The sequence below is a fragment of the Sander lucioperca genome, chromosome 11 (assembly GCF_008315115.2).
Source record: "Sander lucioperca isolate FBNREF2018 chromosome 11, SLUC_FBN_1.2, whole genome shotgun sequence".
Taxonomy (NCBI): domain Eukaryota; kingdom Metazoa; phylum Chordata; class Actinopteri; order Perciformes; family Percidae; genus Sander; species Sander lucioperca.
In genome coordinates this window covers 12,677,114-12,702,653 of record NC_050183.1, presented here as the reverse complement: position 1 = coordinate 12,702,653, position 25,540 = coordinate 12,677,114, and the positions used below count along the sequence as shown (strand labels likewise).

The 25,540-nt window shown below is 39.2% G+C and overlaps 1 protein-coding gene across 6 annotated transcripts in view; it reads right to left on the bottom strand.

Moving 5' to 3' along the window:
* dennd1b (DENN/MADD domain containing 1B) overlaps positions 1-25,540 on the bottom strand; it is a 110,572-nt gene that overhangs the window by 18,700 nt on the left and 66,332 nt on the right. For 5 of the 6 annotated variants that reach the window (XM_036007692.1, XM_036007691.1, XM_036007687.1 and 2 more), the window contains 6 exons: positions 24,888-24,988; positions 22,485-22,530; positions 20,818-20,919; positions 11,836-11,961; positions 6,966-7,067; positions 1,172-1,262 (listed from right to left, as the gene is read on the bottom strand). In XM_036007692.1, the coding sequence (XP_035863585.1) occupies positions 1,172-1,262; positions 6,966-7,067; positions 11,836-11,961; positions 20,818-20,919; positions 22,485-22,530; positions 24,888-24,988 (568 nt within the window). The remainder of the gene's footprint in view (positions 1-1,171; positions 1,263-6,965; positions 7,068-11,835; positions 11,962-20,817; positions 20,920-22,484; positions 22,531-24,887; positions 24,989-25,540) is intronic. The other variant, XM_036007690.1, reaches the window with a different exon arrangement.

Below are 25,540 nucleotides of genomic sequence, written 5' to 3'. Positions count from 1 at the left end.
AATATAAAAACATTTAGTGCAGTATAAGTTGTTGGCATTATTTGTTATTGTCCCTTTCGTCAATTAATGAATAATAACAAATAAGTAAGATATTTGCTGATAATGTAAAATTAGTATTAGTATCTAGATAAAGGACTTGTTAGAGCAGAATAGAGTGCTGTTTTAAAGAGGAGATTTGCTTCTACAGTATGGTGTCCAGGGCTCTCAAACGTTTAGAGAACTAAATTACAGATGACAGTGTGGGTTTGGAGCAGGATCAGAATTAATAAGCCCAATAATATGATGGATATTTTAGCTGCAACATCCAGATGCCATGTCTTTTTTCTTGTTGTGTAAATACGACTCAAACCTGAAGTGTTGTGATCAAGACGATATAATTTGTCTGAGCATTCCTGTGGGATTTCAAACTTTTGATGTCTCGTGCAGAGTCTCCACATGTACAGTAAAAATGCTCAATCCTGCCAGAACATTACTTATTCTTTCATCAATCTTCTTTTTTGCCACATTCAATAAGATTTACAAGTTACCTTTGTATCAGTTCCAATAAAAAAAAACGTTTGCAACAAATGACAGTCAAGATGCATGTCAAATATAAAAATATGAACCAATTCACCATGAGAGGTGGTATTTTTTACAGATTTTATAATGGCTAAGAGTCACTTTAAAGCATAATGATGTCATTTTTAATCAATAACAATTCAATTCTGTTCTTCCAGAGACAAACAAGTTCATTATTGCATTAGTATTCAAAGTGCCTTATGTGGTCACAGCCTCACAGGTATGTTCAAGAGAACTGTATGCTGTTCATACATGACTTCAACAATAAGTAGTTCAGGACCAGAAATGTTTTAAAATTGAACATTTTATAAAACGTATACAAGCACACCCCAGTATATATTTATTTACCATATTTTTTTTATCAGTTTATCATTGTCTTAGAAGACTTTTTGTACATACAATTGTTTTAGAGTTTTAAGAGAGTAACATTTTACATGGGCAGTGAAAGGCACTTATTGCCTTTTCTTGCAGTTTGCAAAACTTCAAAGATTTCTCTTTGTTTAATTAACTCCTTTTGTATCTTACTATAGCACAATAACTACAGCCTATTGCATGAAATATGGCAAATAAATATACTGTTGCTAATTGATAGACAGGTCTTAGCACTACTCACTTCCACAGAAGCCCCCCTCCGTGATCTCTTCTTCAAACACGTCGGAGAAGCCGCGGCCTGCGTTCAATTTGGCCAGCCGTCCGTCGATGAACTACAAACATAAATTACAATGTGCTTATTAAAGAAGGTAGGAGGGAGGGGTGGGGGGGTGGACACACTTAAACAGATACAAAACACATACACACATATTTAAACACTCAGTGCAACAGTGGGGTGTTATTAATCCTACCTGACAGAAACTACATCCGAAGATTAGCTGGGTTGCAGGTAATAGGGATTTGGTAATGTGGAGCAGGTGAGGGATTAGTGCAGCAGACTACATGCTGCACACTGTCTGAGACATGAGGAAGTTTCATTTCCTTCCTTTGTAACATGGAGCGCATAAAACTCCATCTCATAAATATGGACTTAACAGCCAAGACAGCTACACATTTCATGAGCACAGTCACAAATTCGAGTAAATATGTTACACAAGCAATCACAGACATTCATTGACACACACATTCACTGATATTTGTGAAACATTTGAAAAAATAACAGCATTCTTTAGACATTAAAGCATGAGAAATATCTAGTTTTTACAGGCTGTGACCAAATACAAGCAGTGATGAGAGGGAAAGGCATAAGAAATATATGTATAAAAAAATAGATAGTTTTTAACACATTCCTTATCATTTTGGCTTATCATAAGAACTCTGGTACCTCCTCCAAGCAGTTTACAGGCTCAGTTATGTGACGGACAGCTGGATTGTACTACTTGCAGGAGCACTAACCGTATATCATCTTTCTGAATACTGAACATGAAGAAAATCTTTAAAACAATTATGTGAATGTAGATCACTCTGTCACACATATGCTGCACTGTTTTCTATTAGCTAAATCCAACCACACTGACCCCCAAGTTCCTGTTAGTTTCCTGTCCCATATCTTATAATATCTCAAATCACTGTGTGGAAATAATACCTTCCAGTAAAATCCTTGGGCTAATATTGGCAAGTTTCTGGTTTAACAAAAAAAAAAAAAAACACGTAACTTCAATATAGTACTTTTCTTTCATTTTCAAGATGTGGGGCCAAAAGTCTGCAAAAGTCCTGAAAAACTAACTTTCTACCAGTTTGTGTGTAAAGCTTTAAAAACAATCTGCAGTATCTTTTTAACTGCAGAGTTTAAAGGTAGGAGGGAAAAGCAGCTAGCAATCAGTTATAGTGTCTTTCAAAATAATTAGTATATATAAAAGCATTTGGATTTAAAGCTAAAATCTATTTTGACTGATGATTGCAAGAATTAACAATCAACACCTCCTACCTTTAAAGCACTCTTGTATTTTCAAGGACAACAACAAATGATACACTATTCTTTTTAATACGTTACAGATAATAACTGTAGCAATCCTCGTCCCACCTCTGCGACTGTGTTCAAAGTGTAACAACAGTGTAGGTTGTTTTCGGGTGCTTGTCCTCAGGGACAGCCTGCTAACTAGCGACCGACACAGCTATCCGCTCCTCTGGTCAAAAGAGCTGGAGACTCATCATTAGATCATTTTAATTAGAGGTGAGACTGCAGGTTTCAACCACTGCTCTGCTACATAGCTGGCCCAATTAGTGCAGATAATCAACCCAAATCATCACCTAGCCAAAGCCTCCACTTATCTCCCCCCCACATACCCCGGCCAGATTACCTGCCTCACTGTGGGCCTTAATTGGACATTACTCAACAATGGCAGACTGTGATCAACACAATACAACACACAACACACAACACACACACATACACACACACACACACACACACACACACACTTGCTCATGCACACGTGCACATACACAAACACAATAAGAAAACAATACAAGGGCTCATTTTCTTTGTTTTAAAAGAGAGACCAAAATAATCTCTCAATGGAAACAGAAAATAATTTTAGGGTGGGACGTCAGGCCACACACAAAAAGTAGCAGACTTTTAAATGCACACTTTGTCAATATGTGAGAATCCAATGACATAAAAACAAATTGACTCCATTAACAATTACATCATTTTGCTTAAATATTACTTTTACTAAACAAACTCAACCCAAACTAGATGTGTAAATAAAGTCAGACTTGGCGGTGACTGCTCCATCTCTTCATGTCTACATGTCATCTTGTTTCCTGTTGCTGTTCGAGTTGCAGACCGTAGACAGGGAGAGTTATTCCATCTGGCTACCAGCACATTGACTCACTCACGGATCAGCCACAGTGGTCTAGATTTATTTTAACTCTGGATATTGTGGAGCCGGAAATTGGGATTAGGACTCCACAGGGGTTCATTTACAAAGATATACATGAAGAGCTAAGCCATAATATCTCTTAACCAATTGATAACTCTCAAACTTGCCACAGAGACACACATAAGAGGACTTCAAATACACTATGAAGACCCCAGTCTATTTTGTATTTTAAGAAAGAAGTTGGAACTATCAGAAAAAAAACCGTTTTTGGAGCCAGCATCGAGCAGCCATTAGAATTAATGAATTTAAAGCATTTTAAAACACTTTGTTTGGACAAGGCAGCTAGTTTTATCCATCACTCCTATTAGTTATAATTTCCAGCTCACTGTAACAGCTGTGATATGGAGTGGATGGAGTAACTACACAATAAGATTTTCAATCAGATAATTTGATTTTGCAAGGACACACCTTTCCCCCTTTCGATCAATGGCTCGGCTGTTGCGGTCATACACGCCGAGAATGACGGATGATTATTGATTGATGGGATGCACATTGTGTCTATACAGGCTACTGGCAGTAAATTAACAGACTACAAGTCCCCCTACAGACTCAATAAAACTGTGTATGGCTTAGTTTTGTCAATAAAAGGAAGAGACTTCATTGAATCAGTCTCTGCTATCACAATACATACACATGAACGACAGTGTGTGTGTGTGTGTGTGTGTGTGTGTGTGTGTGTGTGTGTGTGTGTGTGTGTGTGTGTGTGTGTGTGTGTGTGTGTGCGCGCTTGTGAGTGTAGGAGCTGAGAGTGGTTGATAGGAAGCAGGTTAATGTCGACAGGTTTTCCCCACGCATACTTTTAGAAGAATTCTCCCACTTGTTCTGTTCTGAACAGAGATGGGCTGCTGGACCGAGCACACAGGAAACAGGAACAGAACAGAAGTGTGCTTGAAGGTAAAACTGTGACATTTTAAGAGGTATGTATGTGTATATTTATTTTATCGTTGACTTAGTGTCTATATTTCATAGAGGCACAAGATTTTAGGACTACTATTCCTGCACACAAATCAAACGTTTACATTTTAGTTATTAAGGTGTTCTTATCCAACATCTTACAGTAAGTAATTTGTTACAATAATATATTTTAATAGGGGTATTGAAAATAATTGATGGCCTTTAATGACATGACAGCACACAATAGGCTCTCTGTCTACGAGGTCATTCAGCTTCTTAAGTATTACTAATGTTTTGCTGAATTTGCATGAACAGCTCCATGCTGTTCACTCTATAAAACTGGAATTACTTGTGAAGCAAAAGAGCTGCTTTACAAGGAATAAAAACAAAATCACATGTAGAAAAGCAATTTCCTGCTGAAATGGTAACACCTCAAACTCAGGTAACACCTCGACATTACATGTGTGTTGTGGTCTATCAAGTCCAACAATATGGTTTGAATTTGGCTCAACTTTGACCAATTATTGTTGACATATAGGCGACAGTGACAAATCCCACTATAAAAGGCCATTGTTTGCAAGTGAATAGATGACATATAATCGGATATATTGTATTAGACATGTTGTTTCAGTCTAGTCTAGCACTAATGACTGGTTGCTTGATAATTAAGGAACCCAACCTGTTTGTTTACACTATCCTATGTCAATCCCCTTTGGAAATAAAGCACAACCTTTTAACTTCAGCTGGAGAATAGGGAAAACAAACAAACAAAATAATTAAAAAATAAAAGTATGCCACTGTAAAGTGTTAATGCTTACTGCTTCTATTGTAATATCAGCAATGCAACATTTGTGGATTTTAATACATGTTCTTCATATATATCACAATACATAGCCAGAAATACAAAACATAATTAATGTTGTGTTAATGTTCATATTACTGTTTATTGTGTACTGTCCAAATATTTGAATAAATTGTACTTTAATGCTTTGGCAACATTGTTATTGAAACTTTCATGCCAATAAAGGTCCTTTGAATTGAACTGAACATAGCAGCCAAAGTTTATTACTCATTGTATGTGGCCAAATGCTATTTATGTTTCTTAATTAAGGGGCATACTAATAAGACAACAGTCCTACTTAAAGGCCTATAAATAATTTGCGATATACTGGCACTGAAGATATATATTGGATTATAGATGCAATAGGACAAAAAAACAATAACACATTGGTATAAAAACAATCAATAACAAAACAAGGAGTAGTACTGGAAAAAATCTAAACATTTCCAGTCCCAGAGTGTGTACTTAAGTTTATAAAAATGAATGTGTGCATGCGTGTGGCCTCGCAAGTCAAGTATTGTTTGCGTGTTTGTGAGCGGATGTGGGTCATGGCCAGAGCAGAGCTTGGGCGGACCGCTGGCCTCTCTCACTTTAGTCGAAAGAGGAGTGAAGGAGATAAGCTCACCCCAACCCCCGTGCTGGAGAGGAGGAGGAGGAGATAAGGGCCTGTTTCCCAATGCTACCGCTGAGGCAGGAGCCAGCCCGGGAGGATGCTTTGAACTGCTGCTCGCTATCTACTCTGCCTGGGAAAATTATAGATGGGGCAGAGTGTCCAGAGAAACAAAAGGCTGATTGAGGGCCGCTGTGCTGTAACTCTCGGGGGTAAATCACACTACTATCATGGGTCAGAGAGCACAAAGAAAAATTCAAGGGGTGAAAGGAAATTTTCTTCGAAGCCAGAAGTGTCTCTCCACTCGGCTCTGGCTCGGCGAAGTTTAGTATTGCTGAAGGGATTTGGGGGGCTATGTAACCACATATGAATAAAGAATACCTGCGCACACGCTCTCTCTCTCACACACACACACACACACACACACACACACACACACACACACACACACAGCGGAGTTGATAAGACTCCACTCTACTAGTGGTGGATATTCACATAGGCCACATGTTTTGCTTTTACAGGCTTGTGCATACACGTGAAAGACAGAATTCGACCTTGATATGGTTTTGTACAGTAAAAATACATTTAACAGGCCTAACCAATCGTGGTTTTGTTTGTACACCAGGCAAAACTGAGCAAACAGAGAGCTATTAAGACGTTACATAAGTGTGTTGAGAGATAACTACAGTAAACAGTTTCTAGGGGTCAATAACCGTCCATAATCCCAGACCTCTTTCTTTTCCATTTCTCCTCACTCTGAACTTGAGCCTGTCAAGATACTAAATGCTGACTTTACTCAGCTAACAGTTTGCCGAGAGGTGCTAAGAGACATCTGTAAAAATGAAGACTTTCTTCCTTCTAAATAAAAAATATGATCAAAAAACAAACGGCTCAAAATAAACTGACGAGAGAGGACAGAGTAATCTACAATAAAAGCACTTAGTCATCTTTTTCTATCTGTGCTAGAGATGTGCATTATGTAAGTCCCAGCAGATATATAATTATGATTTGAAGATCAGTAAATGTTCAGATTTCAAAAGTTAAATAGGATGTCCAGAACATCCATAAACATTTTCTAGGATCAGATTAATTTGACAGATTACAGTACACCATTAATTTGTAGTTAATGCTGGTTAAAAGAAACTGACACGAACGCACGCACGCACGCACGCACACTTGTTAGTACCTGTTTGAAGAGCTGCAGGTTGACGGCCATGGACAGGAAGTTCCTCATGGTGCTCGATCGATGGTTCACAAAGCTCTCCTCGCAGAAAGTGATTGGCTCCCCCTGAGGAATCCACAGAGACATTATTGGCAAAAAAAATAACAAATAATATTGTTCATTTTGGCTCACTTTTCTTCGTACCAATCTGTTTTTTTACCATGTTTACTTAGTTCAGAAATGAGCCACAGCAAACAAAGGCAGATGCGTGTGGTGACTTGAAAGGCAGGGGGTCTAAACTAAACAAGGTTATTTATAATATGCTTCACAGCACTAAGACAATCACCTCATGTCTATTATCATTATGCACTATAAAACGTCTTCAAATAAACAAGGAGTATTTCAACTGATTTCTTCATTAGTGAGCCTGAAAACAGAAATTGAGTCTAAATGAGAGACAGGAAGGAAAGAGAAAGGATCAAAAAGGAGAAGGAGGAAGAGTATTAAAAGAAAAAAAAAAAAAAAAAAAAAAACGGAAAACAGTGCTCTTTAAAACAGTTCCCCTGGAAGAGCACACACAATCTCCCCTGGACCAGAAGACAGTGTCCCAGTAAACTCCCCAGTACTCCACATGAACAAATGATCACATTATTACTATTTCTTACATCATGTCTGTTGGCCCATGAGCTATATACACGAAGGATGACAACACAACCACTGCAGGCCAATCACACGCAGCCCTACAGTCATTTCCAATTCATGTTTTTCTTATAATTAACATCATTCTCACATATTTCAATGAAGCTCTAAATTCTTCTGGTGTAAAACAATGTACTTTGTCTGTTCCAGGCTATGAGCACAGTGTGGCAAATAAAAACAACTTAACAACACCGGAGACTAATCCCTTTTTTCGAGGATGGGTGGATGATACCAGTGGCCCAAATTACATCACATGAATACTGCTCCACTTACATCACTTAAAGTTTTTAAGGCATATTCTCTCGTAAAAGCCGAGTTGAAAGTAGCTTGTTGTAGTTTAATCAGCTCTGCCGTTTCCATCTGGTTGCTCCAGCCTCGGATCAATCTGCAGCTAACAAAACTGAATAGCATGCTAAGACTAACAACTAACTATGTAGCCAATGGAGTTGATTTAGTGAAACAAAGTTTATCTAGAGAAACAACATGAGGCTGGGCCAGTATTATAACTGCATGAAAAGAGAGGGCCATGCACTTTTGGTGAATCTGAACTAACCCTTTAAAACACCAAAGTCACACAATAACACTCACTAACCAATCGAGGTAGCGTAAGACCAACAACTCTTAATGGTAAAATTACTTTTTTTTTGTCAAAAGGAGTCTGGTGGATTTGAAGAGAGCATAGATGGATATAAAGGCTTTAGATCCCTGTCGGAAAGGGCTGTAAGGACAGCAAGGTAAAGGGGTGAAAATATTCTAAATGTGGCATACACTTAAACTGATATTAATTTTTTTAGGTGGGCCTTTTTTTAAGTGGTTAAACTGCACCGTCAACAGCAGTACATTGCTTAGCTTCTTTTCGGTGGTACTCCTGTCTGCTCCTCCAAATTGGGGGTGGGCTGACCGCCACCTACTGTAGGTAATACACTAATTAAGGATAAGTACCTCATACAACCCCACTTCAAAAAATCCAAACAACCCTTTAAGGGAAGGCTCATTTTAGAGTAAATGCAGAGCGATGAGTGAGCACTACTTGTTCACTCCCAAGGCTGCTACAATCTGAGCTGCCATGGTAATTCATGTGTTATGTTGAAGTCAATACACACATTACACATGCATTCAGTGCCAAATTGTGTTTTGTGTTTTAAAAAATAAGACTTGATGTTATCACATCATTTATGTGTCACACAAACTAGACTGTCCTCCATACAGTAAGTGTGAGCGTGAAACTCGTTTTAAAACACTTGAATAAAAGAGAAGCCCCTACTTTACAGACATGAAAAAAGGCAATCTATAAAGACAACTAAAAGTTTATCTATGTTTCATGTTAGCCTGACATCAAGCAATGAAATGTATGATCGTTACATAAGAGATTGTAAGAATTAAGAAAGCCATTACATAGAAACAATTATACAGAAAAAGAATCTCATCATGTAGCAGATGTGTTCAACGTGCCAGAACAAGGCTACAGTTCTCTGTGGATGAAGGTTTGGATCTAGGGGGAACTGAAGTCGCAATAAGCTTATAGGAAATCTATAAATATGACAATATCAATTTCTGTGATAGTTTAAAAGATGTGGACGCTGCTAAATCTATGTGCTTCTATGCGTTGATTTTAGCGCAAATGTGTAGCCATTTTCTTTCGATTATCAAGTGCGCATTGTTTGTTAATGAGATCATAAGAAAAAAAAATTGTTAATTATTGTGTAAGCATTGTTCCACGTGGATATAATAATGAAACAAAATGCTGTTATTCATTGCCATTTCATTTGAATGACTAGGAACGGCTTCTTTAAATCAAGACTGAAATTCCAAATACTCTTTAGAATAAACGCTGCTCACTGTAGTTTGAGCTTTAAGGGTTATTATCCTCTTTGATGCTTCAATTTTACAGATGTAGGTGTCTTGTATGTGTATGTGCTTTATGTATTTTAATTGTGGCAATGATGACTGTTTAAAAGCCTTTCTAGGGACGGGCATTGGAAATTAGCAATAGCTATAAATGCTGTGATGCTGTACATTGCAGATTTGTTGTATTTGAGTATCTTTCCCTATTCAAATAAAAATGAAATGAAAAAAAAATGAGTGTGCTAAGTGTACAGTAGGTTATTTTATGACTGAATAATACCAAACCGAGCTGTTTTTTCATACAGCTGTTTTGACATGTGTATTTGAATATACACCGCTTGTTTTAGTTATACCTAGATGTTTCAAAAAGATTCCTTTTCAAAAACAAATTGCACCTTGATATAGACCAGTGTGTTCTTGTCTGTATGTGAACACATTATATTGATATTCTATACATGAGAATATGCAATGTGTAATATTTTGTATCTAAACTATCTAAAACGGTTTTAACTACTTTTGAAACGTGATGGTACTCTGACCTCCCCTACTCAGAGTTTTCACACCTGGTTGGATGATACGAACTGGTTACATGCCCCCTTGAGTAGAACTTCAGCTAATTCTGCCCTTAAATAGTACCGAGCACACACCTACAGAATATGTGCACACGACTTCGCTTCATCAATGGTGGTAAAAACTAATTTGAACTGCTATTTCAGGTTCATTTTGCCAGACACGTGTGTGCTGCTCTGAGCTGGTGAAAAGCACCTGGGGGAGCATCGACGTGAGCTGAAATTGATGACCACAGAACTGCTGTTCTAATCAGCTGATTGCTTTTCAAATCATTATCATTTTCCAGTATTGTTTCATTTACAACTCAGCAAGACTCCAACCAAACATCCACACCTCTCCTTCTGTTGAGGCATATGGGCCTGTGAACCACAGCGCTCAGCTCAGCCCTGTCTGCGAAGATCTTTTCCTCAGCTCAGAACAATCACGAGCAGCGTGATATTCCACAAATATCAGAACACAGCGAGTATCATCGGTAACTTCATTAAAGCAGATGTGCTTATTTGTGCATGTATGTTAACTACACAGATACTGTCTAAAAGAAAAGATGGTGTGAGTGAACTGAGAAATAACTGCATGTTGTGCTCACACAAACACACACATGCAGTGAGTTTCAGTGCTTGTGTCAGAGGGGAGGCAGTTTGTTCGTATACTGTCTGTATACAGAGAAAAGAGAGACAGCATCAATAATGTAGCATCTTGACTCCGGGAGTCCACAAAGTCCAATTAATCTCAAAGCCAAAGGAACAAAGGCTTCGCTATTTGACAAACAGGACATGCTGTACTTTGCTCTGCTCTGACTCAGACTTGATAAGAAGAAATGATCCAAAAAAGAAATGTTAGGGGGGCTAAGTAAAGGAGAGTAAAACACCAAAGGTGGCTAAAAGGGATCTTCAAAGGTAACGTCCTGACTCTTTTCAGCTCCTCTGACATTTCACTGCCACTGCCAGACAGGCCCACCTTAGATCTGCGCTCCAGCTGAAAACACACCTTTTACCTTCAGTCAGAACTGCCCCAGTCTAACCAGACTCCAGTTAAATTTGACTCACCTCACCCAAACTGAGATCGCTACTGCATGCTACACAGTCTGAGGAGCAAATATATTATATGCACTTCTGTTAATATTTCTGCTTGTGAATGAAAAAACAATCTGTGGCCTTCATACTGAACATGCAATGTGTTCTTGTTGTTTTTATACGCAATCCGATAGATCATGATCATTGTTTTAAAAATAGTAGTTATAAATAAACATTCTTTCTCACTTACCTTAAGATGCAGATAGTTTTAGTTTACATTTTGAGATATCTGTCTCTGAGATTTCTGCTGCCACCCCAGTAGAATAGATGGAATTTAATTTCGGGTCCTAACAATATTAAAGAGAAACAATCTCTATAAAAACTGTCAACAGTGTGTTTAGTGATTATCCAGAGTAAGTGAGACATTTTGCTGTGATGATCACAGACAAAATTCCACTCACACCCGTCGTATTGGGCACGGTTATATCAAAAACTTGGATTATTAAAACCAAAACTTTCTGTACTCTGTGTAGTGCTAGATACCACTAGAGGAAAGTGAGAAAGAATGTTTTTTTTTTGTAATTTGGGTGAAACCAACCTTTAAACAAGGTTAGCTCAAACACTGGATGTATGTATCACACTCTGGGTTTGATGGTAAACAAGCATATATCCTAACATAAATGATTTAAGAAAGTAAGGCTCCAACATGACACAGCAATGCTATTACACAAGATGACTGGTGGTGATTAATGACACTAGATCCTTACAGGTTTATATCTGAGGGCATCTCGATAGGATCCAAACAGAGCGGCCTGCACTCTCAGGAAGGCCCTCGCCACACCACATCCTGTTGCTGTTGACTGCTTCTTCAGCTTGCTTTTCAGAGAGGACACCTGGTGGAAAACGGAAAGAGAGAATGTGGGAGAGAAAGAGACAGACAGCAAGTGAAGGAAAGGGAGAGAGAGGTGGGAGGGCGGAAAGGGAGAGATGGGGGGGTAAAAGTTAAATTATCACCTCTGAAATTGGTGGAGGAAACAGCTAGCCCATTCTGGGTGTGAAGTATCACATTTGCAGGTCATCTCAAAAAAGGAAAGAAAAGAAAGGGAAAAGCTTAAGCCTTTCCCCCAAGCTTATCTGTTGTGCTGCTGGGAGCACCTGCTGCTTTGCTAATTGAGCGGAGGACGGTGGCGGCGAGAGGGAGGGGACAGCAGAGAGGAAATGGAAACTCGCATCTTTGCTCTTCCTCTCTCACCCTCTCCCTCCATGCTGCCACCTCCGCTCTCATCCCCATCACCTTCTTGCTTTTTTCACTTCTCCCTCCATATCTTGCTCTTCTCCTCTTTCTTTCCAATCCTCCTGTTTTCCCCTCCCCTGTTGGCTCTCCAAAACTCCCTCTAGAAAGGGACTCTTGACATAAAATGTCTTTAATTATTTCCCCTCTCCTGGCTCTGTTTCCAGGACTCCAGGCGAGAGTGGAGGAGCAGCAGGCCTGAGCTTGTTTTAGGATGACAAAAGATTCACCCTGGCCAGCGGGCCCTAGGGAGTCTGGGGAGGAAGTTGTCAAGAGGCTCTCCTCACCTGCTCAGCAGTAGTCTGACTGTGTTGTGGCAGAGTGAGGAGGAGGCAGGGATAGCGAGGGACCGCTGCTCTCTGTGTGGGCTGTGCCAGCGTAGCACAAAAGCACAACGTTTGATTGGGTTGCACAGGAGGTCTGGATTACTGTAATGCAGTTTGGTGTGGGCTGTGCAGTAGTACAGGCTTGAATCACAATTTTAATTTCAATTAGTGAAAAACAAATTAATTGTACATCCTCACTGAATAACTTTGCATGGTTTCATCTTATATTCTATACCAATATATAAAAAGCTATACATATATACAGTATATAAAAACGCAACAATTAATGCTTAATTTCTCTATATTTAGCACTCAGAAGAGTGTCACCTACATAGCCTACTGAGCCAGTGGCTAGTAAGAATTTGCTGTCTTGCTCAGGGCAGAGTAAGCCAAAGCGTTCCAGGTGAGGATGTTCTACCTTCTTCCTTCACCACTCTGCTGTCTGAATATGGGGCGAGAAAACTGACTGCACATGCAGAACTGATAAAAGTGTGTGAAACAACAAGGAATTAACATTTTTGGTTAGCAGTCTGACAATTAGATTTAACACTGCACTGCATATTTCACCAGTCCATTCAATCACCTCTTTATAGAGTGTAACATTTTGTGGGGTGTGCTCTGGTGGTTCTGTGTTCAGAGTGTGTGTTAGATAACTGTATGTTAATTGTCTGGCTTGTCTGCCTCTGTGAAGCAGCATAGAACATTTAAAAACGGATTCTATAAATCTATATCATTCGTTTTAATGCTGCTATTTGATTGTAGCAGTATTGGTGGGGAAGAAGAGAAATAAGAGGAGATGAAAGCAGGAGAAGATTTAAGGGTTGTGTCTGCATTTAAATGACCCCAGTTCTTCTGTAATGTGATACAATTTTGATCAGGTCTACTTCAATTAGAGGTGGCCAAATATATCATGCTGTGTAGCTGCAGCGTTAGAGGGATTGGCGTCTGCAATTAGCCTATCTGGACGACTTCAGGGAGGAGAAGCAAAGTGTTAGCACACAGCTCATACAGAGGACAGGCACGAAGAAACAGAGGCTGAGAGAGAAGGAGATAAAGCGAGACAGAGAGAGTGGCAGCCTTAAACTGGGACAAAGACAAAACGAACAGCGTGCATTCCTCTCCCCTGGGCTTTCTCACTCTCCACAACGTCCCTGTGCTGCCATTGCAAATGCTCCCAGGCATCAAACAGGAAGTTTATCACGGTTAAATTAACAAGTGTCATCTCCATATTCACTCATTGTGCTAAATGCTTTTATGTTTATGTAAAGCCCTTTCTAAATTAATATTTCATGTTTATGTGCATTTTCACAGATTTTCTTCTCTCCAATCAAAGCAAACACAATGTCAATCTAAGTGGGGGAGGCATACCCCAAAGACTGTCAGAGAAGACGGGATAGCAACGGAGTTCACTCTGCACACAGAGTTCTGTACAACAGCTTTGAACGGGTGAGAGGAGTGCAGTGGCAACCACTTTTTTAATGAGGTGGGGACACAATCACTTGTGTTTTGTTACCCAGAGAAAAATGGGTGATAAAGTAATAAAATCAAAGTTTCACATTTATTCACGAGCAAGATTAGGCATTATGAAAAATAATCTCCCCTAGTCACACGTGGTAATTAATTAAATTGTCACATAACAAATATAGTAGAAGTGCATGACAGATACCAGAGTATCGTTTTTTTGCTAATAGAAAATCTAAGCACAGTCTTTTATGCACTCCTTCACATACCCGACACAAAAAATAAATGTGTGTTTAGTAATTGGATATTGAATATGGCGCCTACGCCACAATCATCAGGTATGCCTTCACGGTAATGGCTCTGTCAAACTAATTAACTTCTACAGTTTGAGTGAAGCTAACGAGATGCGTACAGGCATCAGAGGAAGGCCAGGCTCTACAGGTGATAACCCTATTTGGCAGTGACATTTTTTAGTGTAAAGTCACAGTGGCGGTGATGAGATCAAAGGCAGAGAGTCCCCCATTGGGTCCAATTAGAACTATAGCATTGTACAGCGAAAGGGTGGCAGGAGGAGAGAGGGGAGTGGGTGGCTGAGGAGAGGGAAGAAAAAAAACTGTTGAGTTATGATATTCATAATCTATGCAGAGAGGCCTTTCCAGTACAGGTCTTCTCCCCATAGCTGTGATCTTTTCAATTTACATCAAGGGAAGATAGTTGGGGATGAAAGTGGGGCATCTAAGGCGCACAACCCACAGAGGGCAGACATGGGGCCTCATTAAGGCCCAGCCCAGCCAGCCCCAAACAGGGTTTGAAGTGCGTCACATAAAGAGCATGGGGTCAAAGGTCAGACATTGAACAGATCTCCATTTAACTCTCCAGCTGGAGATGGTAATTAGCAGGTGCAATGATGATCCCTGCCTGACTGTAAGGGATGATACCGCTGTATGTGACACCAGGCATCTGTGTGAATGTACACACGGACACACACGGTGCCTGGTGGTGTCACCTACAGTGGTATTCTCCCTAGGGCCCTTACTCATATCATTCTCACATGCACGTGAATACAGAATACTCAGGTACTGTGTATATTTACAACCCACACAATATCAAAATAGAAATTCTGATGGCAAACTCGACAAAGACACAAACACCTCTCGCTGTCTTTGTAAGAGATGAAGTAGCCTACAACTACTACTGCTCTATTCTAAAACTCAACCAGATAAAATAATTATAGTTTTATCACTTTATGTTGTGCATGACAACAAGCAATATTTCTATAGAAAGTGCTCATATAATCAGTCACACCACACAACATATGAAATCTGGTCATTGCTGTTAATTAACTATTGGACATATCATTAACGTCCACTTCTAGTTAACAAGCAAAAACAGAAAACAAAACATGAGAAAAGTTAGGAGCCGGCTAACAATATTATATTTACTATTGAGTATATATATATTAAAAAAGCTACTCAGAAAACTCTGAATATATATTTAGAATTTTCCTCTAAATTTTCACTAAAGCATAAAAAAAAAAACCTTCCGACCCTGACACTTGTCTGTTGTTAAAATAAATAAATAAATAAAAAGTTGGGTTTTCTTCTCACAAAAAAAGAATGTTTTGTTTAAGATTCTGTCCAGGGAAAGAAAGCCATGGGGACGCAATTAAAGAACTACAAAGAAAAAAATAGTTATGAAAATCTCCCACTTTCTTTTGATGTGCTGCAGTCTGAACTGTACACACACGTACACACACACACACACACACACACACACACGTACATACACACACAGACGCGCACACACACACACGTACATACACACACAGACGCACACACACAACTCTGAACAAAGACACATGGAGAACCGGCATATACTCTCACACATACTGTACATGAGCATGTAACTTGGATTCTATAAAATTCCTTCATTCAATTTAATATGAATATTGGGTATTTTATGATTTATGTATTTTTAAATTAACCTCTTTTTTTAGGTCTTACGGTAAATTTCACAATAATAGGAATACTACTTAAGTTATTGGGGTGGAGTTAATTAAAATCTTTCATAACTAACCACATACAATCACTAACCTCTAGTCTTTGGTAGCAAATATGAATATTAAATTAGAAAGTGATGTGAGGAAATAAATATGTGAAAAAAAAAAAAAAAAAGACTAACATAGACAAACTATTAAGGCACATAATGAGACATATAATTCTTAGTCATTCAGTATGTTGATCTGCTGTTAAGCACATGCAATAGCCAAGCCAAATGATAAAGAGTGAAAAAGCAACGGGGAGAAAAAGTCTCTGTGTGTGTATGTGTGTGTGTTTTAATAGGGCTATCTCATTGCCATGAGACTCTCCCCGGTGTGGGGTTACTTTGTCAAGCTGACCTCTTATAGCAGCTGAGTTTTGCATACATAATTAACTACAGCTAAATGTCATCTTTCACTTCAATAACTAACGCAGTGGGTGATGCTGCTCTCTCTTTTTGACTCCTAATCCGGAGTGAACCGCCGGCAGAACGAAAATGTGAAAATGAAGTGCAGCTTTTTAACTCCACATGAGTAAATGAGGGGTTGCTAACACTGCAGAAAAGGAGTGTATGCACAGTTCAGCGCCATCTAAAACAATCGTAACCTGTAAAATAATGTTTCAAATGAGCAGATATCGACATTTGCAGTTGGTAAAGTACAGACACAACAACAGCAACAAAATCTAATGCTTTGGAGCTCGTTATTATGTGTTGTAGACAGCCAGACTGTTTCTGTGAAATACAGTATGTAACTGAGGTGGGGTAACCACATTCCCAGCACTGAGCTAACATGTAGTTAGTACAGCATATGAGGGGCTTTACTGTAAGTGACTCCGCTATACTGTGAGGACACCAGTGAAATGAAACACTAAAAATGGGGGAATCTGGTGGACATAACACAAATCTGTAAGTAGCAAAAGTTTACTCTTGAACTAGATCTGAATGTCATTGATGAACATTCCTGGCCGACAATGTGTAGGTGTCTCTGTGTGTGTGTGTGAGTGTTTGCCTGCTGTCGGCTGTACTCCGTTGTAGATGATGATGTAGATGTTGTTTTCTGGGAGCATCGGAGAGCTGAACACCAAATTAAAGCCGCGATGTTTGATTAAGTGTGCCAGGTGATCTCAGGAGAGACACGCAGACACAACCTCAACCCCCTCATTCATTTGTAAACCTCCAAATGCAAGCTTGAAATACAGGAAGTAGGAGTGTATGCTGTAAATTCCCCCCTTGATTGGGAATACAAATGATCAAATGTATGAAGGCTAGGAATGTATGGGTACACAGTGTCAGCAAAGTTGCGAGAGGCAGAGAGGAGGAGAATAGAAGGAATTAGGCTGTGATGTGAGAGAGAGCATCTGAAAATAAAGATGTAAGCTGCATTGTAGCACCTCACCTTGAATAGGTGGTACAGAAAGAATAATACATGAAAAAAAATCTTCCGTCATTGGTTTGAGATCAATTGTTGGGATCAAATAAGAATCTGATTCGGTCACACACTGTTTGTTTTCAGAATTAAGAGACTCCTAATTCGCTATTCTTGGATACTTTTAATGACTAGCGTGGTAAACAGCTCTACCAACCAAAAGCCAATTATAACTTTATCAGCACAATCTCTGTGTAGAAGAGGAACTGTGGATCTCAGAAAGAGAAACAAAAATACCTTGATCTTCCAGGGAAAAAAATGTTTTTTTATGAAATATCTCTTTTCAGTGTGCTTGTCAACACATTGATTTTACTGACACGTGCACAGTCTCTCTGAGATTAATATGATTTATTAATGTGTATAAACTATTGAAACTTTTAGTTCAACTTAGGCAATGGTAAAATATGCAACTACCTGCTAAAAATACACAAAAGATCTATTTCTTTAATAATATCACAATGTTTACCTAAAATATAGGAGTCAAAACAGAAAAGCACAAACTCAAATAAAGAAACAAAAAAAGTTCCTTGATCTGCATTATTTTTTATACAAATATACCAAAATATACTGGTTAAAAGAAGAAATGTTTAGATTGACTTTAAATAGGTACAAAAAAATGTACAGGGCAAACAAAACTAAAAGTTAAAGAGATTCATGTGATTAATTTATTGCCACTGTCAAAACATGCTTTGTATATTTAAAAAGACAAATCCAGAACAAAAGTACAATTAATGCTGAACCATTGATTCATATGACGTTTCCAATTTAAAAAATGTCAAACGCCATTCTCAAAAGAGTGTTGCATCCTTTTTTTGACCCGTTACCAATTACTCTGTTATTCAGATCTTTCCTTTTTTTTGCCAAACGGAACCGCTACTGGCATGGTAGCATTAGTAATAGTCAATAAATCTAAAATATTATGTGTGAAGTTGCGGGAAAAGACCATTAAGGGGCGGGCACTAGTGGAGCCGGTGTAGGGGTCCTGTCTGAAAGAAGGCGGCTAATTCGGGACAACTGTGAACTCTGAACCTGCTAAAAGCACGGCCACTGGTCAGCCGAGCCACGTAATAGAGTCCACATGTGCTCACAGCCTGCGTTGCCATAATTAGACGGATCTCTAAAGGTTTGCTTAAATCAACATCAGAGTGCTATGTTTTCACTCTTAGTTAGACTTAAAAGACGCACAAAAACTGCCTGTGGCCTTCACCTTTTATTCCATTTCATGGTTTATATATTCATACAAAGTGATGCTGGGCTTTTAAAGTGACAATAATCATTACTTCATAGGTCTCAGGGCTTCAATTTCACACTGAATAAAGCCTGAGTGTTAAGTAGCCAGTGTTACAGTGAGAATTGGAGAGAAATGAAGAGTGTTTTAATAGCTCAGAAACAACGTGCGGCAGCTCAGCCCAGGCAGAGAATCGCTCAGCATTAATCAAAATTTCAGGCCCTGTGTTTGACAAAATGCACAATGCCTCAAATATCTCCTTGTGTGTAAACACAAACATCAAATGCCATGTGGCATGTCCTCATCACTAACAAGCAAACTAACAAGCGACCTGGAATTCCACTCAATTAGTACCTGCTCGCTTCCTTATTAATCTACTAGCCTCCGTGAAAAGATGAGAGGAGACAGGAAAGAAAAAAAAGTGAATCGGAATAAAAACAACAACAATTTGTTGCAATAAATATATTAATGCCAGTGAGGTTTTCGTTTCAGGTGGTGTAATTTGACATGATATGCAGGCTATGTTCTGTCATTAGTAAGGAAAAATGGTGAGTAAGGGATCAAAGCAAAAAGACTCTGAGCCTGCCACTTAATTTATCACACGGCAAAGACAAAGGCTTTTCTCTCTGCTTCTGTTGCTTTTCAAAAGCCCTGACTCCTTTTTATGACAAACTCAGTTTGCAATTTAATTTAGGACTTAGGCAGAAAAGCAAGCAGACAGGAAGTGAAAAGAAGGTACTGTAGCCAGACAAGCACACAGGCAAAGAAGCAGGAGAAGCAAACAGCGGGAGCTAGAAACGTCCAGGCTGGTGGTAAGTACTGTGAGAGAGAGACAGGGAGGCAGACAGGTGTCATGAAACTCCAGCATCCAGGCAGAAAGGCAGGCAGGAAAACAGGCTAAAAAGTAGGCAGGAAATTGTATAAAATGTAGGAAAAGATCTTATCATTGTAGCTTGTAAAGAGGCATCAATGCACACCAGCAGTTGTGGTGGGCTGAGCAGTGCTAAATCAGGAGAACCAGAGAAGTGTGGGAATGTGACAAGGTCTGGAGTCTGTTGGGCAGTGAATTTAATTATATATTGCAGGTAGGGAAGGAGTCCGGTGGAACCTGAGAATAGCAGTTAGCAGTGGGGGTAATAGTGCGTCCGCAGCCTCAGCGGGTCTCACACAGAAGCTTTAACACATAAACCCAGAAAAACAGATAAACAAACAGTTTCCTACTTCGACAAAGACGGGGAAGACAAGCATGCATGTTGTTCTGTGTGTGTGTGTGTGTGTGTGTGTGTGTGTGTGTGTGTGTGTGTGAGTGACCCTGACGCCGTGGTGATGTTTCCTGTAGCACTGACCGGCGTCAGTGCTCCATTAATTAAAGAGACGACGCACTGGCAGGTGGCTTCACTGCCCACACTGGTAATTGGCCCCCTTCTTCCCACTCTCTCCCCCTAGAAAATCACCCATCTCTGCCTTTTCTTTTCTTTTCTTTGCCTTGTTCCCTCCTCCTATCTCTGGTTCTCAGAAACGTGCCAGTGGGCAGGCAGAAATGCAAGACTTTGTGAAATAATGATTAGAATGGATGGAGATGAAGGGAAGGGAGCTGCACATTTTCCCACAAGCCTCTGATGGTCGGGGAATGCTGTTCGCCTTCAAGCGTCATACACCGCGACGGGAGTTTACTTTAGACAGCCACAATCTGAGGAGCCAGTACTGCAGTCATTAATGATGTTAGAAGGGGACAGAGCTATACTTTGACAAGTTTCTGTGTGTGTGTGTGTGTGTGTGTGTGTGTGTGTGTGTGTGTGTGTGTGTGCGCGCGAGTGAGTACATTTGAGGACAAGAGAATGTGTTTATTCAAGAAAGACTCAATGTAAAAGAGGAAAAAACGAACCCTTCCATGTGTCATCTGTAATGAGACAATAAAGGTTAAGAAGGTGTGGGTGTGTGTGTGTGTGTGTGTGTGTGTGTGTGTGTGTGTCTCACCACGTCACTGGGCAGGTTGTGCAGGTCATCAAAGGGACTCTCCAGGGTGTTGGTGTCCACATTCAGAATGACCACATCCTCCAGTGATCGACTGCGTACTCTCTAAAGGAGGAAATGTCCAGTGTTATCAGCAACAGTGCACAAGCTGCCACACTAATAACTCCAATCACCATCTCACAATATGGAAGAAATCTCCATCTGTAAATACTATTACAACATGTCCAATTTTGCAAGCAAAAGTTCTAATATAATTAACAATTAAAAAAAGTATTCTGTTTTTACATAATGGAATTTAAACATTATTTCTCAAAGTGAACCTATTTGTTTTTTGCTATCTAACATTCCATACTAATTAATTGTGTTTACTATTGAACATTGGTAGAAACATGTATGTTAAATAAATAACAACGAGCCTGAAAACCTAGTTTGGTTAATTATCAAATCATGACAATAAGTTAACGTTTGAAAAGTATGGCCCAGGTGTGTTTCCTAGCAGACAAATTAATTTCTGTCCTGAAGCCCCAGGTAGGAGAAAGCACAGCGGTCACTTTTAAAACCACACTGTCATCACACTCCTTTACGATTAACGATGAAATATGGCGTGTAGGAAAATAAATATTAGGACATCTTTACTGTAACACACACATGCTCACAAAATGAAGAATGGCACTGAGAGGAAACATTTGGATTGCGCAAACATTTTCCACAGCACCAAAACCTCATGCATCAACAACAACAGAGTGATGCTGTGCTGCGCTGTGTGCATTCTGATGGCGACAAATTCAACTATTATTTCAGTGTGGCGCAGGATGCAGGCAGGTGTGGTGGGGGGGGGGCAGCATAGTGTGTGAATTTCTAGTTTGTCACTTTTGTGACAGCCTGTGCAGTGGAGGCTCACATGCTGATCTGGACTAATTATGTAGTGGCGGAAAGGGGGTCTGTCACGGATGCAGAGTGTGATAAATACTGCCACTGCCGCAACTGTCAGACAAATATCACACACACACACAACATATGCATTTGCACAATTACACACACACACACACACACACACACACACACACACACACACACACACACAGTGCAAATTCACACACAACCCCCCCCCCCCTCCCCAAACCAACACACAGGGTTTAACAATGAAGTAGAGAAGCTCTTTGTTTGCAGATGCTTTTTCTCCCTTTCTCTCTCTCTCTGTCTGTCTTTTGTACTTCTGGTTAAGAATCCACACAAGCAAGACAGAAAGATAAAGAAGAAAAAACATTGTCGATTTTTTTTAATTCAATGTGTTGGAGGTGCCAAAAATTACCTTACTAAAGCTTCAAATATTTTATACCAAAATTGAGAGCACAATTCACCAAACGAGGTGCAGCATTAGACCACTGCCCATATATACAGAGAGGGAAAACTAGGAATTGAATACGTACAGTTACAGCTTTGTCCCTCAATGTAAATTGGTTGTTCTTTTTAAGAAAATCCACTGAAATGTATTATATATAGCTGATGCAAATTAGGAAACATCAACATTTAATGTTTCATATACAGTACCATTTTTCAATACATACATCAATTTGCAGCAGCACATTATGCACATACAGTTTAATGATGTATGTGTATATACATGCACTTTTATATACATACACATACCCACAGATTAACTAACGTACCTCCAGCAGACTAAGATGAACTCCCACAAAGTATGGCATGGGGGCACTGTGGATGGAGAGAGGAAAGCTGTGAGCAATATCAATATCAGATGGTTAGATGCAGTAAATAAATATTTATGGTGGCTACACTGGCACAGCACATCTGAAAAAGTAAAATGCATAGCCTAATGTTAAGCTTTGATTAAAAGATTGGTCGATAAATATATTCAATAACTATGTTGATATTTGATTAATCTTTAGTTATTCATCAAGCTATAAACTAGAATAAATCACAGACCCTTCAAGGTGAGGATGTGGTGCTTTTCTTTGCATTCCTATATTTTGTAAACTGAATGCTGTTAGGGTTTAGCAATCTGAAGATATGACCCGGTTGTAATACAACTTGTGATGGCATTTGTGATTGTTTTAACATCTTATACACTAAATTATTAATTTGAAAAAAATCATAAATCAATAGTTCAGAATACGACTAAAGCAAATACTTTTTTTTTAAGTAAAACCTATTTTAGCAACTGCTAGAAATGATGTAAAAACTACTGTAATGCAACAGATGTGCATTGGATGCATTAAAACTAACATTGCATGAGATAACATAAGGGTAACATAGGCAGCAAAACTGATTATCATCCATATGTTGTTCTTTAACCCAATCATATTACAGTACATGTAGGGCACGGCCGCTGACTAAAGATCAGACTTCAAATTATTTCCCCAGAAAGCCCCATGCCTCTCAAAATGGGAAACAATTCGATTAACTGGTGTGTGTGTAGCAGCGCAAGCAAATTGATCTGGTGCTACTGGACTGGTTTAAATTTTTTTTATTTATTTTTAAAGTTACCAGGTAAACAAGTTTCTCCTTCATTCAGTATTTTTAATTTGGAGTCATTTACTTTTTGCTTAAAAAGTTCAAATGTGATTCAAAAAAGTACATTTTGTCTGAGAATGTTTTCCTTTTATTCTACAACTTCCACACTCAGCTATGAGTAAGCATTCATTTACCTGAAAAGACATAAGAGAAATACTAAGAATACTAATGCTACAGCTCTTATTGTTTCCCCTGTCTATTATAATAATAATAAATAATATTAACAATAACAACAATAAATGTTTTTTGCAGGACATTTAATAGTTTGTCCTCTAACAAGATGGTAGATTCACAAAGTACAGACAGACCTGGAACACTTCCCAGAAAGCTAAAGGGTAGAAGTGTCAACTGTTTTCATTCTACCCTCAAAAAATGCTTTGCATGGTTATTATCATGTCATTCTTGTTTTATGTGATATTTATCTTCAAATTCAAAGTTAGTGGCAAGGAAAGGCTGAATCATAGAGTATGTTTCCCATCCACCACGACGGATTAAATCAACAAAACCAGTCAAATAATAGAAACCATTTTTATGATGAGGTTTACAGAGGAGGCAATAATCGGATAGGTTTGGGTCAGCGTATTCCTGGCAAGGATGATTCAGAAGCCACAGGCCTTTAATCAACTTAAAGCAACAGCAAAACAAACAGCAGGCCTGTAGCTCTGAACTTTAGCCACTTTCTTGTCTGTTTCATGAATATACTGTCTTTCGCCAACATTTACACAAATGCATGCACATATACACATACATACACACAAAGAGCATCTAATATAATTTAGTTATCTAATCAGCGCGTAGAGGACATCCCTGTGATTAAATAAGATAATGATGAGTCTTCACAGAGTGTTGAAAATCACATTTTACTGTCAGTGATGAATAGCGTTTTGAAGCTGACGTGTCCCTTTGTGCTAAAGCACTGTACTGTAAGCGTCAACGTAAAACAGCTCCTTTTACATAAGCTGTCTTTTCCACTCAGCTTTTTTTAGATATCTGAAGTTGATATGAACACATGTAGATTTGTAGATGAGCTGTTACTTCTGCTCTACATTTAGTTTCAATTAAGTCCATTCAGATTAATTGGATTTGAGTTGGATGGGTGGTAATGAATCCCTGAGAGGGCTAAGATGATGAGAGCGTGATGCTAGCACTGGCATGAAATATGGAGCAAGGTGATCCAGGTCGTTTGTTACGTCGAGGGGCCACACAGGAGAAGGCGCGCCACAAGAGGAATCGTGCGAACGGGTGGAGTGGGAGAATGTGTGAACATGTGTGTCTGCACTTTTACACAGAGGTTTTAGCAGCAGAGCTCGGTGCATGACCAGCACACATATCCTGGTGTGTGTTTACGTGTCTATGTGTCAGGTGTGTGTGTGTGTGTGTGTGTGTGTGTGTGTGTGTGTGAGCGTGCACGCGTGTGTGTCGGAAGGTGGCTGAATAATGAGAGAAAGAAGGAGAGAAAAGGTGGGGTTGTAAACATGTATTATGATGATCCTGATAGTGTTCATGTATGTGTGTGTTTCAGAGATGGTCAGCCTTACCAACAGTAGTCCAGAAGATGCGAGGGCAGAACAGGGATGAAGATGTGCTGCCAGTACATAGGAAAGAGCAGAGCAGCTGCACCATGGACACATGCAGTTAACTACAGAAAGAGAAAGAAGTAAGAGGACAAACTCAACACAACTTTTCAAGGCAACACAAAAAAACAGAAAGACACTTTATGCTGTATGTTTACTGGTAGTTTCCATTATTAAACTGAAGGTTTGTGTGTATTCAGAAGGATTGCCCCAAAGACAGAACTGCAACAAGTTAAAAAAAGCAATAAAATAACTTTGAGCTAAATATAATGCTTGTCTAAAACATTTCTACAACGTATCCAACTTAGTTTCTTCACTCAGAGAACTTCAGCTCTATTTCCTTCCAAACAATATCCTATTTTTCTAAAAATCCAGAAGTCTGATCAAGGTTGCTGCTGTGGTGATGTTTTGTGTTGATGCGTCGATCATCAATGTTTGATTTCATTGAATTAGCCTTTAATCTCGCTCACAAACAAAAGCCCTCAGAAAAAAAAAACGTGGTACATTGACATGCCTAGTGCTGTTGATGAACACACGACCTGCAAGCTATTGTTGGAGGAAGAGAAGAACAGACTGAAAGCTGGAGCGCTTGTCGTTAAACTCATGACAGAACCACA